The sequence below is a fragment of the Triplophysa dalaica genome, chromosome 21 (assembly GCF_015846415.1).
Source record: "Triplophysa dalaica isolate WHDGS20190420 chromosome 21, ASM1584641v1, whole genome shotgun sequence".
Classification (NCBI taxonomy): domain Eukaryota; kingdom Metazoa; phylum Chordata; class Actinopteri; order Cypriniformes; family Nemacheilidae; genus Triplophysa; species Triplophysa dalaica.
The window spans coordinates 19,841,397-19,858,760 of NC_079562.1; the positions used below are offsets into that span (position 1 = coordinate 19,841,397).

The 17,364-nt window shown below is 39.2% G+C and overlaps 1 protein-coding gene across 1 annotated transcript in view; it reads left to right on the top strand.

Moving 5' to 3' along the window:
* Positions 1 to 7,417: 7,417 nt before the first annotated feature.
* nckap1l (NCK associated protein 1 like) overlaps positions 7,418 to 17,364 on the top strand; it is a 104,720-nt gene continuing 94,773 nt past the window's right edge. The window contains exon 1 of the mRNA XM_056734359.1: positions 7,418 to 7,579. Coding sequence (XP_056590337.1) covers positions 7,490 to 7,579 — 90 coding nt within the window. The 5' untranslated portion in view covers positions 7,418 to 7,489. The remainder of the gene's footprint in view (positions 7,580 to 17,364) is intronic.

Below are 17,364 nucleotides of genomic sequence, written 5' to 3' on the forward strand. Positions count from 1 at the left end.
CTGTGAAAGCACCTTTCCACCCTCCAGTCAGTGTGCTATCTACTTCTCTTCTTACCCAAACATATGGCTAAGAACAGGTATCTCACCAACCGCCCTTATTACCCAAATACTGGTTAAGAACAGGCATTCCATCTATCACTAAGCAAGCACACCCCGGGGGCTGGCTGGGCAGAGCAGCTTTCCCCTTTAGGCCGGGATACCATTTGAACTATTACAGATAGCTCTAACCGGACCTAGTGCTACCGGACGTCTGTAACACCCCCTCTGTGGGCTGTTCCGTCTGATGTATCCTCATGAGAATGGTTCCCACTCCTGGTATCCCATGAGCTTCTCCAGGTGGACCTCCACCTTGCGGTTAACTACTCAGTCCGTACGTACCATGCGTTCTCCTCCAAGGACGAGACCATACCTATATCCACCATATTCCTCCCCACGGGTAGGAGGTGGCCTCTGCAGCGCATCCCTAATTAAGAAAGTTGCGCTTACCCGGTGTAAACCCGAGCCGGACGGCCTCTCGCTAAGGTTACAGTTTCGCGAAAGCCTCGTGCTGACACTCCCAGGCCTGTTACCATAGCTTTGCTAGAGATTGTGACGCGATACAGCGTTGTGGCATTTTCCATAGGAATCCCATCTCTCGGCTCAAAAACAACGTCGAGAGACCGAGAGAAAGGGTAAGTCTCGGTTACGTCTCGGTTATGTCTGTAACCTCAGTTCCCTGATGGAACAACACATATCCTCCTCTGCTGTAGTCGTGAGAGGCTCTCAGGCTCTTCAAAACAAAAGGTAAATGAATGCTGCACGCCGTCTTCCTTTTATACCGGATATCCGGGGGCGGAGACCAGCATGCAAATTTCATTCGTCAAATTTCATGGCCTCTTCTATAGTATTCAGAGTTGATAGGTTCTCAACGGCGAACCCCATCTGACGTTCTCGAGACAACGTCTCGTTCACTTCATCAGGGAACTGAGGTTACAGACGTAACCGAGACGATCTATAAGATAACTTTAGAATTGTCTGAAGTAGATTTATCCAATGTGAAAAGCTAAATTGTAGGTTTTTGTTTGTAAACAAAAAGGGGAAAAAAGTTGATGTGAAATGTGCATTGTGCATTGTTTTAGCTAAGAAAACAAGAAAATAATCTTTGTGAATTAAGAAACTAAGATATATGTTTAATTGATAAAGCTTCATTGAATTACAATGTGAGAAAAATACATTGAATAAACAATTGCTGGGAATTGGGTGCGACACAGACATGTTTGCTCCTGTCTCCTCAATGTTTCCTGTTTTTACAGTGACTTTCTAATATGCCAACACGGCCTTCTGGCGGGGTCTGTAACAGAAACGTGTGTAGTTTCGATTCAATAAACAAAACATTTCAAAAACAAGAAATGCATGTACTGAACTTGAATAAATAAAATGACTAAATAGAAAAAAATGCATTTATAAACACTGTGAATATTCGTTTTCCTCTTCTTCAGGGGCGGAGCGGGGGGGTGGCTTCTGCCCCGATTGTTTTTTCAAAAGCCCCGGATCTTCTCAGGTTAAAAAAATTCACACCAAACGTTAGGTGGCGCCATGGCAGCATTAGTCTGTTATTTCAGTCAAAGCGAAGGAGACGTTCAAGTCTAATGAAGGTGTGTGCATTCTTAGCAAATTAAAAAGCAGAATCTTCCGACAATAAACACGTTTTCAAATCAGTTATTATGACAGTGGCTTCATTATTACTGTGAAAGTGTCTATTTATAGTTAGGCTATGTGGTATGTTCCTAATGTTAAATAGCGTTCGGCTAACGTTAACACTGATCTAGTTTGTAAGCATGTTGGTATATTTACAGTACATTTATTCACAGTGAATTAAAGCCTTGTGACAAACCCATGCTCATAGCAAATATCTATTCATAGATCTATTTCAACTTTTGTTTTCCAAAGAGAAAGCAAGGTATCGGTGAATGAGAGAATGTTAGAGAATGAGAATGTTTTTAATATTTTTAATATGTATCTTCTGTTTGTCATTAGAAAGCTGAATACTTTCGGTGTAGTATTTTCTTGTTTCAGTTGAGGACGTTTTCAGAGATAGTAGATGGAGAGTGTAGAAATAAAGTACTGTATAAAGTAATCACTCCCACACCAACAGAGATGCTCTAGCGACAAATGGTAGAGACTGCGGTCTTTAGCCTCCTCGTTAGAGAGCGCGTATCCAAACCGGACCGATGCTGGTTTGAGGCCCGCAGTGCAAGTAATATCAATTACATGTTTAACTACACATGTTCATCTGTGATAATTGTTTTCTACCTAATATTTATTTTATTCAACATTTATTTGTCCAGAAATTATTCAATGGAAGTTAAACATATTCTACAACCGCTGTTTGCGGAACAGAAATGGTTAAATCTCGTTCAATTCAATGCGTCCTGCCTCTAGTCTATAGCTTACGTTGCTAACAGCATCGGCTTTGATTTTTTATGTCCCGCCTCTCTAACCGAGGCGTTTTTATGAATGGCTTTGTATGGCAAGCCGTATTGACATTAAATACCCCTGGGAGTATTAGTCATAATTTAGTTTTGACTTTTCAAAATTCCAATTCCAGATATCTCTTCTGAATTAGTATATCTGCTAGGTGATTATGACTAGTCATAACAGGCAAAGAAGATATCTACAAAGTTATTTCTGCTTGCCATAATACACATTCCAGATATCTACAAACGAGTTTTGACTAGTAGAAACTGCAATAAAAGATATCTATAATTTATTTTGTACTAGGCATAATTCCAATTATAGATGACTCTTAATTAAATATTAGAACACAATACACACTATGCATAACGAAACGAACTAATAAATGCCATCAATGCCAGTTGAACGTTTATTCACTTGTAATCTTCTTAAAAAAAGTATTCACGTATTCACCTGGTCTGACATAAAAGCATTATTGTTGTCCATCACGTGTTTATTTTTACGTTTTTGTATATAATTCCAATGTTATTCACTCATGTCTCTTCAATAAATAATTATATATTTATATATATATATATATATATATATATATATAAATTACATATAAATTACAATAAAACGAGCAGTTTGCTGTCCTTTGTCTTTATTGAACACTACAATTTGCTTGGTCTGTTTTGTAACATGACTGCAATTAAAATTACAGCGCTATGCATACATACATGTTGGACACCTTTTACCATATGAATGCTTCCATGTATTATTTAATAATCCCTTAAGTACTTAATTCAGTTCTTTTCTCTCCTTGACAAGTTACAATCGCTGTGTAGTGTTGTTAGCGGTTAGCACTTGGTATAAGGAGGTGCTCTGGCATAGGTAAGTTACCCTTATTTTAGTGACATGGAAGGGTCTGTAATACTTCCAACTGGAGAAAGCGTTACAGCTAACAAACCCCATTGGCATCCATTGAAAAAACTAGCCTGTGTTCTCCTTTGCTGTGTTCCGATGAAGCCACGGTGATAGCATTAGCCGTTGCGCTTTTTTGCTAAAGCTTGCACCGGCTTCCCTTCTAGTGGCTTTGGCTCTGGTTTGGGGGAGGAGCTGAGTAAATAATGTCGCGCGTCACACAACAGCAAATCGACTAGGAGCAGGCACAATTCAGATATCTTAAACTCATCGAAACTGAATTAGAGATATCTTTAAATAGGTTTGCGTATGTGTGACCCGTTGATTTTAGACATCTATGACGTCATTGCAGATATTTCAAATAGAGTTTTGACAAATCAAAACATATTTACAGATATCTTGAATCACATTTCTTACTAGAGCAATTATAATTGCAGATATCTCTAATTATCAATTTGACTAGTCAATCTTGTCGAAATACAATTAAAGCTATGTGAAACATATTTTATGGATAGTCAAACCACAGATTTTATGTCAAAACCGCTTCCGTAGGGCTTTGAGCCTTTGACTTCTCTCGATAACGTTTGACGTTGGTTGCTTTCGTTTGAACCAAGCATCATTGCTCTGTCAAAAAGACGCTATGTGCATGTTTATTCTGGATACCGGTAAGGAAAAAAACATTCTTACCAACAGTTTTATTGGCAAAATATGGGACAAGTTGTGTCACTTATTGAGACTTGTGTAACATTAATAAGGTTAAAAAAAACGTATAAACATAATTCAAATAATATATTGTTTAAATAAATCAAGAAAACTGCACTAAACTGTTGTGATAATGCGGCTCTGCAGAGGTCCTATTGTTTTGTTATGTTAAAGAATAAAAGGAAAATTAAAAGAGTAAAATAGGTTTTAAAATTAGTCATGTATATTCCAAATTCATAAACTGCCTTTCTTCTGTAAATTCATAGTATCAGGCTTAAAGTAGACATATTTTGCTTGTTTTTATTTAAGATAAGTAAAAATGTCATAAATTTGTTTTGTTACAGTTTCATAAGTATAATACAGAGACCAATTTGAATATAGTTTATTATAGCTGCCATAAACGTGGAAAAAAAATTCCTTGGGGGATCATGCCCAGGAACACCTAGATTTTGGCGAAGCCCCCAATTTCCACAATGTCTGGCTCCGCCCCTGCTCTTCATGCTGCTTATGACTGATAACAAATATATTCTGATAGACCTACTCTTTCAAAAGGTTGCATGATTTTTCACTGCTGAAGAGTGAAACAATACAAGGAATAAATCATTTATTTTCGTTGGCTTTTCTGTCACATTACTGCAAACACTCAGGTGTGTGCTCTCTCTCTACACACCACGTGGCTCAAGCTGCCGTGTCCGTTCACTCTAACGGAAATGAGATGCGTAAGAAAGTAGTCCTACCATCAGCAGCATTTTAAGGACGCTAACATGAAAAACATTGAAATGAAACATTTGAACGATGTCCTGTGGTGTGGTAACCGCGATATAAGTGGAATAATTGACTACAGTCCGTTAAATTATTCGAAATTTTATGCTCCACTTCGTGCATGGCCGCATTACCACCTCAGGCTGTACATTAACTTTCTAATAATTGAACGGCCCATCGTCTGTTATTCCTTACTTAAGACACCACACATAAAAACTGCAGACGAGTCATTGGAAAGCTTGCAGGTTCCATGAGTTTGACTTGTATAGACATGGATGATTACATTTTTGTCTAAAATAACCAAGATACTGAAAGAAGCAATTGGCATCCGTCATCTTGGATTTTCATGTAAGAAAAGTGTAAACAAGGGATTAATGTAGCTCTCAGAGAGACGGTCGCACTGCTCCAGCTATCAGACAGCTGATATAGAATAGAATGAGCTTAGTAAGTTTCCACATACAAGGAATTTGTTATAGTGACAGAAGCTCCACAGTGCAACAGAAAGACAGCAACAGGACAGAACACGGATGATAAAATAATAATATACAATAGTAAACAAATAGGTAATGTACAAAAAACAGCACAATATACAATATAGACCATAATGTATGTACAGGTCTGATATGAGCAAATTTGGTGAATAAATAATGTCAAATAGACACATGTAATGTCAAGTGTTCATGGGATGGATTGCCCGAGGTAAGAGACTGTTCCTGTGTCTGTTCATTCTTGTGATCAGAGCTCTGTGAATTTAACCAGACGGTAACAGTTCAAAATGGGAGAGTGCTGGGTGTTAGGATTCCAGAGTGATTTTACCAGCCCTTTTGATCATTCTGCATGAGTACAGTTCTTAGAGAGTGGAGATGGTTGTACCAATGATACGGTCAGGAGTCCGGACTACCCTTTTTAGTCTTCTGAGATCAGATTTGGTAGCTGAGCTGAACCAGAGAGTTATAGAACTGCAGAGGATGGATTCGATGATGCCAGAGTAGAACTGTTTCAGCAACTCCTGTGGCAGGTTGAACATCCTCAGCTGGCAAAGGAAGTACCTTTTTGACAATAGAGTCAATGTGAGTGTCCCACTTCAGGTCCTGAGAAATTGTGATGCCCAGGAATCTGAATGACTCCACTGCGGTCATAATGCTGTTCATGATGGTAAATTGGGGGAGAACAGGGAGGTTCTCCTAAAGTCCACGATCATCTCAACAGATATTATAGTTTAGTGACCCTTCAGTGTATTGATCAAAATTAAATAAGTGATGCTTTCACTTAATCAGTCAATGGAAAATTACAGTAAACATTACACAAGTAAAAAAAATGCGTAAATGTAAAGTTGAGCTGTGTGTGAGTGTCAAGGATGTTAAAGTTTAAAGCTTTGATACTTAAAAGTCTATCATTTTCCGTAAGAAAAATAGTACAGGCTTCTTAGGGTATAATAAAAGTGATATGTGGATGCTGCATGTTTTTTTTTATTAATGTACAAAAACGTTTTTATTGCTAGATAAATAAAAAGAATTGAGCAGCGAGTCTACCTCAGTCAAAAAGACCTTGAGTTCAAATATTTTTGTTTATGAATAAAGAAAAAAAATATATACAGTTGAAAGAAAAAGTATGTGAACCCTTTGGGCTTACTTGGATTTCTTCATAAATTGGTCAACTGTATATATATAAAATCTTTAGATTTGTTCATATTATACAATTATACATATTATACAATTATTACATATTATTATACAATTATTCTGGTCCATAATTCTGATTGGTTGAATCGAGGTTGAGTTTATACAAGCAATAAGCTCTAAGAAGCATTGAATTACAGTGCATTTTGGCACAGCTCAGGGGGTTTAGGCGGTTTACTCTGCTTCGCGTCGTGCCTCACAAACACCCCCTAGCTGGGCAATGTAACTCACTGCTTCTTGGGGTTTTTTGCTTTAACATATCTTTTTACTTAACAGATTGTGCAAAAATGTGGGGGGCATTGTTTAAGTAGGAATACAGATCAAGACAAAACTTCTGAACCAGTTAACAAGTAAAAAGAAATGTCTTAACATATCCTTATCATTACCACAAAAAGTGTGACAATTTGGGATGTCAACGTTTGGCGTCTTAGATCATAAATCACATAAGAAGCATCAGGTTGGTGATCCAAAGCGTTGTAGTTTATCCTAACTCTCTGTTTTCCCATCCAGACTCTCACATTTGATCTGAACATGGTGGCTATATGAAATCAGTCTACACCTGCTGTAGTTTTAATGTCACCAAAACCCATTTGAAGTTTACATGGAGTCAGTTCTGTATTATAAAATGTAATTAGATATTTAAAAAGGGGTATCTTTAAACTGTACTAAAGTATACTAGGAATAGTTCTACTTTAGGAGCAACTAAAGATGTATTTAATTTACTTGTTTAAGTTTGGACAACTAAAGTGCATATAGAGCAAAATTAGTCGTCTCAAATATTCAGTTCTTGTGAAGTACCCAACAATGAAGTTTGCAGAAGTAGACTATTTTACACTACGTGATGTTTAAGTGTGAAGAGCGGAAACTCTTCTGCTGACAGACTCCACCCTCTCTACAGAATGTGTGTCAATGTTCATTTCACTTCTTGATCTCTGAAGACCAGAGGAATAAAACCTTTCACTGGGGCTGAGAACACTTCAACAAGAATCATGGCCTACCAGTTGAAACTGGCTGAGAAACTTGTTATTCTTAATGACAGGGGTCAAGGAGTTCTAGTCAGGATGAACCAAATCAAGAAGGTGAGAGGAAAACATATTTTGTTGCAGCATTCATAAGGTCATGAAACAGATGAAAACACTGTAGACAAGACCGAAATGTGTATGTGTTTTACACCATAGAAAATTGTAGTATGCTGTGTCTGTTTTAAAAGTATAAAGTATAATTGCTTAGATTGTTCAAAGTAGTTTTCGTCTCAACTGTGAAGAGAAGGAGGAAGTGCAAACAGGAAATGAACCGAAACAGCCAACCACAACTCGTTTTTTCCTCTTTTATTTAATAGATATGTTTCACAACATTATGTTGCAGGATCAGACATACACACAAAAATATTGACACGACGGTAAAGCAGTTTTGCCATTTGAGTGGAATAAGTACTGCGTGTTGCTGAACTTTATATCTCAAATTTACACTAGCTACATTTCAGAATGGTCATTCATAGACACATGGGTGGGCTTAACCAGCAACTCTTACAAGCATGTCACATGAACGCATAAAGTATTACATACTGTACTAGGTTTTCTATATAAGGGCCTGGTGTGGATGCAAAAGAAAACTACAGACACATACTTACATACACAGTGCATTGGTTTCAAAATGATGACAACAAAAGCTAAAACTAGGCTACTGTAGATAACAATGAACAAATATCACACAACAATCCACCAGCATGTCATTATTCATTTTGTCCCTTTTCCGCTGATGCAAGCTTAATAGGCTCCAAAGTTTGATCATCTCCTCGGTTGAATCTTTGGCCAATTTTATTTTGGCAGCTGGGTAAAGAAAGGAATGAAAAATATAAAAAAAGTACCATGTAGTCATACACAAAAGTCCATTGTGTTCATTCGTGGGTGTGTTCATTAAAAGAGCAATTGGCCTTCAAAATGAAAAATCTGTCATCATTAACACACCCTCTTGTCATTTCAATCCTTTATGCCTTTCTTTCCTCTGCAGAACAAAAAGAAGATATTTTGATGAATGTCGCCAACAGCCTGGCTACAATTGGTTACAATAGAATTCAAGGGTGCCCGTGCTGTTCTGTTACCAGCACTTTTCAAAATATCTTCTTTTGTGTTCTGCAGAAGAAAGAAAGTCATACAGATTTGAAATGACAAGAGGGCAGTTTAATGATGACAGAATTTTCATTTTGAAGGTGAACTACTCCTTTAAACTCGATGTAACCATTTGTTTACACTGCAAATGTCTGCGGCACATTACAGCTCCTACAAGTTTTGTTCTGTCCTCTACATGGTTCCAACTCACAACAGGAGCATTTCAGAAATGAAATCGTGATTGAATTCACGAAATTTGCCTGTTCACTTTGTTTATCTTGATTTTGGGGTTCATGTGAAAAAAATGGTTAGGTTTGGTCCGTTTTAATTGTGTTTATTGTTGTGTTTATTGTTGTGTTTATTGTTATATCCTACTTTGTTGTTAATATTTAAGTGTTAATACACTTAACAGTCCAGTCATCTGACAAAGATAGCTGTGTTTTATTTAATAAAAATACATTCTCCATTATTTGAACGATCAGTATGGAGGACCAGAAGAATCAATTGAAAAGTGATAAAGCATTTCATTGTTTAATAACCAACTGCACAATCAAATAGTCATTAAAACACAGCAGGGCAGTGTTGGCCTGCTCACCGGGAGACTGCATTCATTCATTTATTTATTTAATTATTTAGAAATTAGATATTATTTAATAGAATGATGTTGTATAAACACCATGCACTGTGCTGTGTTTTAACTTTTCTGTTTTTCCTGTTTGCCCCTGTAAAGCTGCTTTGAAACAATACACATTGTGAAAAGCGCTATATAAATAAACTTGAATTGAATAAATAGTTCAAATTTAGAAGACAGCAAAAAACATAAGTACAACATTTTCTAAATAAATGTTGGACTTTCAAAATGTATTTGAAAATGCAATATAAAAAAGGAATAAACAGTTCATTTAAAAATGTAACTACAAACACAGGTTTTCATAAGGTGTTAGTAACTTCCGCTGCTCCAGATGGCCAGTCAGCTCCTGTGTGTGAGAAATGATTGCATCACGCTGCAAATCTCTCCTGCACTGAACCCTTGTTAGGGCCCAAGCACCGAGGTGTAGAGCCCTATTGTTTCTGCTCGGTTTCTTCTCCTTCTCCGAAAAGAATCAACATTTTGAGGGGCTAAATATTCACTTTTAACTTACTTTTGTGAGTGACACATTTCATGTTGCCAGTTGGTGGCCTTATGACCAGGAGACACTACACCCACATCAATGTGATCAGGCATGATGACTTAATTTACGGTTGAAGTTTGATCGAAATCACTTGTTGTATGTAGTAGATATGAGGCACTTCCTGTTTCCCAGATTTCACCATTCATTTATTGCCTTGCCACAACAACACAGTTTATTATCTCCGTGGGGACAGTCCATAGGCATAATGATTTTTATACTGTACAAACTGTGTATTTAATCCCCTAAACCTTAAGATCATTGAAAACGTTTTGCATTTTTAGTTTAAAAAAATATATTGTTCAGTACGATTTATAAACCTCAATGTTGGTCCCCACGGGGACACAAGTCCCCATGTGTTGGTGTACATTCAGGTCAAGTTCCGTACCGGGATATAAAAACAAGGAAACACACACTGTAATAGAAGAGAAACATTCATGCATTTGGCAGACGCCAGAGGAAGGTAAACACAGGTCACAGACTATAAAAGACACAAAAAGTTACATTTAAAATAGAGCTGTCAACCTTAACGCATTAAAAATATTAAACACATCATCCATTTATTTTGTCCACCTTTATCTAGCGTTACACTATATAATCACGCTCTTATTCATGTAAAGAGTTTTTAACCACTTAAGCCTGATTTGAAACAGTTGCTTTGACAGGTTCAGTGTAGATGGACAGCTGTCGGAAGGGGCAAAGCACAACGCGACAGCAGTCCAGTCTGGTGTATACAGTGACGGGCTATCAAGTTCTCTGTCATGCTTGAATGAACAAAATCACACAGGTTATGGGGGAAATACATTGTATTTTTTCCTACTATGGGAGTCAATGGGGTGCAAAATCTCTCTGGTTAAGTCAAGTCAAGTCAATTTATTTATAGAGCAATACTTTATGACAAAAACCGTGGATCCAAACTTCTTTACAATAAAATGTTTGATAAAAAGCAACAGATATAATAAAATACAAAGTCAAAGTACAATAAATAAACATAGATTAAAAGTACTGTTTACAGCATCACTCAAATGCAAGGGTGTGAAAATGAGTCTTTTTAAACACGGAGCGATGGAGAGGCCGTGATAGTAAGGGTTGCAGAGTTTAGGGGCAGCAACAGCGAAAGCTTGGTCACCTTTAAGTGAGAACGAGGGACAGATAAGAGAAGCTGGTTATAAGATCTTAATGACCTAGAGGTTGTAGATGGCTGGATAATATATAACAGATATATTCCTTAATATAATTTTAAATAGAATTTAAAAGTTCACCATATGCAATTGTCAAAAAAATCCACCTTACATCCAAAATGGTCGACTTCCTATTGGGCAGAGCTAATGACTGTATTTTTTAAAGTTGTTTGGTTTGGTGATATCTGTTACGAACTGCTCTGAGACACGGAGGGGCAGAGGATCTTCACGCAGCTTTAATAATCCAAAACAGTACAGGCAAGGGTCAGAGCAGGCAGCAAACAGACATAAACGATTAAATAGGCAATGGTCAGGGCAGGCAGCAGAGGTTCACAAAACCAGGTACAATCCAATAAAAAACACAAATAATCGAACAGTGAAATGCTCAGAAATGCAGAGGTAACACATACAAGACTTCACAATGACTGAATGTAACAACAGGGTATAAAAAACAGAGTGAAACAAGACCATGTGATCATGATCAACATAATGAGTCCAACAATGGATTATGGTAAGTGTAGTGTAATATGGCAGTCCGGGTGATGGAATGCCCTCCTGTGGAGCATTAGGGCACTCTGGATGGTGATTGTGACAATATCAATCTATGTACCAAGTTCAGTAACTGTGGGTAAAACATTTAAGTCCAAAGATGGCGGTACAGAGGTCAGGGTGAGAGGGGTCCCCTGCCACACCCATCTCTATGCGCTTGCACACGTCTTAAGGACACCAGCAGCATTGTGTGAGCCAAATTCCATGACATTTTAAGAAGGATAAGTGCTTTTAACGTCACAAAAATACATCTAAATGTAGCATTAAAGTTTGACAGGTTACAATGGCAACAACGTTCTACATAACAAAAATCTGTTCACAATTACTCACCCGTGTGCCAGCTCTTGCCCTGTACTAATGGTAGACAACTCTGACCTTTGTGCCAAGTTTCAAGAGTTTTCAAGCATGTTAAGACCCCTAAACTGCCCTGAAAACTTGAAAAAACGAATAAATAATAATCCTTAGGAAAACAATAGGGCTTCCGCACCTCAGTGCTCAGGCCCTTATTACTTTGTAATGTAGTCTATTTATTTTTTAATGAATAAGTAAACAAATGTATTCATGACTATTTTGATTGTAAAAACATTTTTTTAAACAACGGAATGCTTAACTTTTTCTGTGACCCTTCTGATCCTCCATAGATCACCTCTAGTGACAAGTGCAGTCTTAATGCGGTCTAACACTTTCCGTTCAAGAATAGCACACGTGTAACACGTGTAACGACCTTCTATGTTTGTTTGTGTCTCTGTGCAGGAAGAAACCTGATTGGTCCTGACGACTAATCATTTCTTTGCCCTGAATGGTTCATGACGACACCTGTGGCCCTAAAAGAATCCAGTATTCACTTCTCTTGGCAACACATTTGGGCTCACTAGCTGTGTGTGTTGTTGTGGCTTGTTTGACTTCTGATATTGAGAGAAATTAACATTCAGCTTGCCTTTCGTTTCTGATCTGGGGATTATTCCTTGTAAATATTCTATCTTGTATATATTTGTAAATACTACATAACTTGGAACAGTAGAGAGTTTGACGCCACTCTTTTGTTTTGCTACATGTTTGATCTTTGTTTCTGTTAAGGGAGTTAGGTCATATATTGTAATTTTGTTTTCTTCTGTTGGTTTTAAGGTTTAGCAAGAGGGTTTAAACAAAAGGAAGTTTTGTTTATTATTGTGGGTATATAACAGATATTGGTCTTCTTTTCTGTCCTAAAAAATGAAAATTGGGCAAATAAGTGGCAAAATTTTCTTGGGTTTTTCATTTAGTGTAGGAGAAAGTGTGGCCTAGAAATATTTGGCCTTTGCTTTTGCAGTGCAAATTAATGGGAAAAGCACAAAAACCTCTTGGTTACGTATGTAACATCAGTTCCCTGATGGAGGGAACGAGACGTTGTGTTGAGAACGACAGATGGGGTTCACCCTTGAGAACCAATCAACTCTGTGTCAACAGTGTCTGTGCAAGGAGGCTCCGGGGGGGAAGGTGTGCTTCCGCCCGTCTCGCGGTCAGCTGTGCGCCAGGGCATCCGTGCCGAGGGAGGCCTCGGTCAGGAAGTACCAAAGCGGACAATGGGTGGTGTGGCCGGAGGCAAAGAGGTCTATCTGTGCCTGTTCGAACAGCACCCAAATGAGCTGGACCGGGGGTGGAGTTGCCACTCTCCGCAAGGCGTATACTGACGAGAGAGCGCGTCGGCTGTCTTGTTCAGTTCGCCTGGGATGTGTGTGGCCTGCAGGGAGCAGATCACCTGCTGACTACACAGGAGGAGGGGTCGGGCAAGTCGTGTTAGCTGCCATGAGCATAAGCCACCCTGGCGTTGTACGCCACGGCTGTAATGCTGTCCAGGTGGACCAGCACGTGCTGGCCCTGCACTAGAGGCCGTAGCCATCTCAGCGCAAGCTGCACAGCCCACAACTCTAGACAATTGATATGCCAGCACAGACGGGGGCCCGTCCAGCTCCCCGCTACTGCGTGCCCGTTGCACACTGCGCCCCACCCGTGCAGTGAGGCATCCGTCGTCACCACGACGTGCCTGGTAACTTGCCCGAGGGGAATCCCCTCCCGGAGTAAGGTCATGGAAGACCAAGGGGTTAGGGTGTGTCGGCAGCAGGGAGCCATCACCATGCGCCTGCTGCCGGTGTGCCACGCTGTCATAGGAACTCGACTCTGTAGCCAGGGTATGGAAGCGGTCTAATGTGCATCAATTCAGAGGGGTATTACCCCCGCGGAGAACGGCATGTGTCCCAGGAGTCTCTGAAATTGTTTTAGGGGGACCGCCGACTGCCTGAAGTGTTCCAGGCAGTTCAACACTGACTGGGCGCGTACTGCACCGTCATGGTGACAGAGTTTAGTTCCATACCGAGAAAGAGGATGCTCTGCCCTGGGGAGAGTTTGCTCTTTTCTCGGTTGACCTGAAATCCCAATCGATCTAGATGGAACAGTCAAACATTTTGTGAATGTCCATCACCTCGCGAAAAGACTGTGTTGTTTTAATAAGTGGTGAACCTCAAGTAAAATCACCACGTTTAAGGAGTTAAAAGGGTTCATTTTGCTAGAAGAGTTTAAGACTGTCTACCTGATAAGGTGGTAGTTTATCTGAATGAACAGAAAGTTATATCTCTCCCCGATGCTGCTGTTTTTGCAGATAAATATGTGCTTACAAAATTTTCTCATTCCGTTCTCCAAGGTACACTTCAGCAGGACCTAATGATAATTCTAAACATGCAGTACTTGCCCACAAAAATGGCTCAGGAAAAGATATCTCTTTGACATCATGAGAATGTTTCTACTGTCATGAGAGGGGTTATTTAATTCCTACTTGTCCAGCACTGTGTCGTAAGAATCAGCGGTAAGCTCAGAACACTTCTAAAAGTTTAGCTTTTGTTCGTACCCATTCCCCTAAGACATTAGCTTCTGTTGATCCGACGATTCAACCATTTGTGTGTGATGGTGCAGTTGCATTTTCAGAATTGGTCATGGAGTTTAAACCTGTGCGTATCTTGAGAGACAGGTGCTGCGCGATCTTTTATTTTGGCAAATGTACTTACATTTTCCTCACAATCTAGTTGTGGTACAGATGTATTGGTACAGGGTATTGAATTGGGTGTACTGAGAGTTCCTTTACACAACATTTATTTACGATCGGATATTGTGACTGGTATGGTTAAAGTGGCTGTGCAACCTCAGTTGCCATTGGATGGGATTTCACTTATTTTTGGCAATGATTTAGCTGGGAGTAGAGTTAAATGCCTACCCGAAGTTATGGATATAACTGATGAGTCAGAGAAAGATGATGTACTGTTCCATGAATTACCTAGTGTATTTCTGTCGTGTGTCGGCACTCGTGCCCAAGCTCGTAAATTTGAAAATGAAGTTGATCTTGCCGACTTATTTATGTGAAACCTGATGTTGAGAAAGAATGTTCCTAGAATGTAGTCATTGGGTCTTGTTTTGATTATTCCTTTGATAGGAAGCATTTGATTGATGCCCAAAATGGGGATGAAACTTTAAAGTCATGTATTTCCTCTGTGGTGAATAAGTCTGACATACCCAGTCATTTAGTTGCTTACTTTGTAGGTGATGGTGTCCTTATGCAAATGTGGAGTCCTGAAAACGTGCAAAATGGAGTTCAGATTATCAAGTGGGTGTGCCCCAAATTAATCGTGAGAGTGTGTTTAAATTTGCCGCTGATCATGAACTCTCTGGTCATTTAGGTATTAGGAAGACGTACCATAATCTTCTGCAACATTTCTTTTGGCCAAGAATGAAAACTGCTGTTTCACAGTATTGCAGATCGTTTCATCTTTGTCTAGTAGCAGGAAAAACCAACCAAGTTGTTTGTCCAGCACCTTTGAAACCGATTCCTGTGATGAGTGAACCTTTCGAAAAACTTGTAATAGATGTGTAGGTGTAGGTCTCTAGTGTAGGTCCTTTGCCCAAAACGAAATCTGGTCATATGTATGTGTTAACTATGATGTGTTCCGCTATACTAGGTTTCCTGAGGAAATTCCGTGAAGGTCATTGAAGACTCCAAACGTTGTAAAAGTTCTTGTTAAATTTTGCACTACTTTTGGTTTGCCCAAGGTCCTCCAGTCAAACCGAGGAACGAACTTTATGTTTCGAGTCTTCCAAAAGGTAATGAAAGAATTGAACATTTCTCATACTGTGTTCACTACTTATCATCTCAGGGTGTTCTTGCAAGGTTTCACCAGGCATTAAAGTCTATGATCCATACTTACTGTTTACGGCACCAGAAAGATTGGCATGAACAGTTACTTCTTGTTGTTTGCAGTTCGCAACACTAAGCAGGAATCGCTTTGATTCACCACAGCTGAGTTTGTGTTTGGACATTCCTTGCGTGGACCCTTACCGTCGTTACAAGAACATATGCTTGCTAAAGATAACTCATCTTGTCCTCACCTTGTGTTAGACCGTGTAAGTTCCTTCCGTGAACGGTTGCACTCTGTGTGGAAACTTGAATTTCAGTTGTTGTCTGCATCCCAATCTCGTATGAAAAATCGATATGACTGAAAAATAGTTAAACGTTCATTTGAGACAGGTGATAAAGTCCTGTGTTGTTACCTCTGCCTGTTTTTTTTTTTTTTATACTACTAAACTCGGACAAAACAGAAGTGTTACTTACTGGACCGAAAACTGCTATGCGTAACAACCAAGAATACTGCTTAACGATTGACGGATGCTCCATAAAATCCTCGTCATCAGCTAAGAATCTTGGCGCTGTATTCGACAGTACTCTGTCATTTGAAAGCCATGTCGCCAACACCTGTAAAATTGCATTTTTCCATTTTAAGAATATATCCAAATTACATTATATGCTGTCACTGTCCGATGCAGAGAAATTAATTCATGCATCCATGACATCAAGACTAGATTACTGTAATGCACTTCTAGGTGGTTGCCCTGCGGGCCTATTACAAAAACTGCAACTGGTTCAAAACGCGGCAGCTCGAGTTCTTACACTTATAAAAAAGGATAAAGGACGCGACAACTTTGTTTTTCCTACAACATTTAAAATGCTATTAGATTGTTAATGATAATCTTAAATCCTTAATTTTTATATTTTTACTAAGCCTTGTTGTGCAAGCACTGTTGAGCCTGTGCAGAGGCAGCAGCTTTTGCCAGAGGGGAACTGGAATCCCCTGGTTGGGCCTGGGTTCCCCTGAGGTTTTTTTTCTCAATGGGAGTTTTGGGTTCTTCACCACCGTTTGCATATTGTTTTGCACTATCTGCCTGGCCGGGGGGGCTGCTTTAGAATTTAGAATTCATACTTGTATTCAATGTGTCTCATGTACAGCTGCTTTGTAACAATTAAAATTGTAAAAAGCGCTATATAAATAAAGTTGAGTTGGTTCTTCTTTGCAGGCAAGGTTTGAAGATCCCTATAAAATCGAGGAGAATCTAAGTGATACCGATTATGTTGTACGAACGCCTAAGAGACGCCAAAAGAATCGTGTTTGTCACATTAATATTTAAAAAATGTACATTAAAAAAAATGTACGTCTCCCGTTCGAACTCTGAAGACTCAAGTGGTTCTATGTCTATGCCCACTGTTGTAGCTCCTGTGGTAGTAGTTGCATCGGAAGATTTTGGTCTGGATGGTCTTAGTTTGGGAAGTGTTAATGTTTCCCATGCCCGGTTGTAAAATTGAGAAAACCTTTGTCACGGTGTGACAAATGGTATATGGAACTTATTCCCGTTGAAGCCGTGTTTCCGCTGGGACACTTTGAGTGTAACACCGGTCCCAGGCCTGTGTGTGCGTCTGTTGCCATGACAACCCCAAATGACCGATTGGAAACAGGTGTGGGGAATTTACCTTGGGGGTTTGAGTGAGGTCCTGTCAGCACTT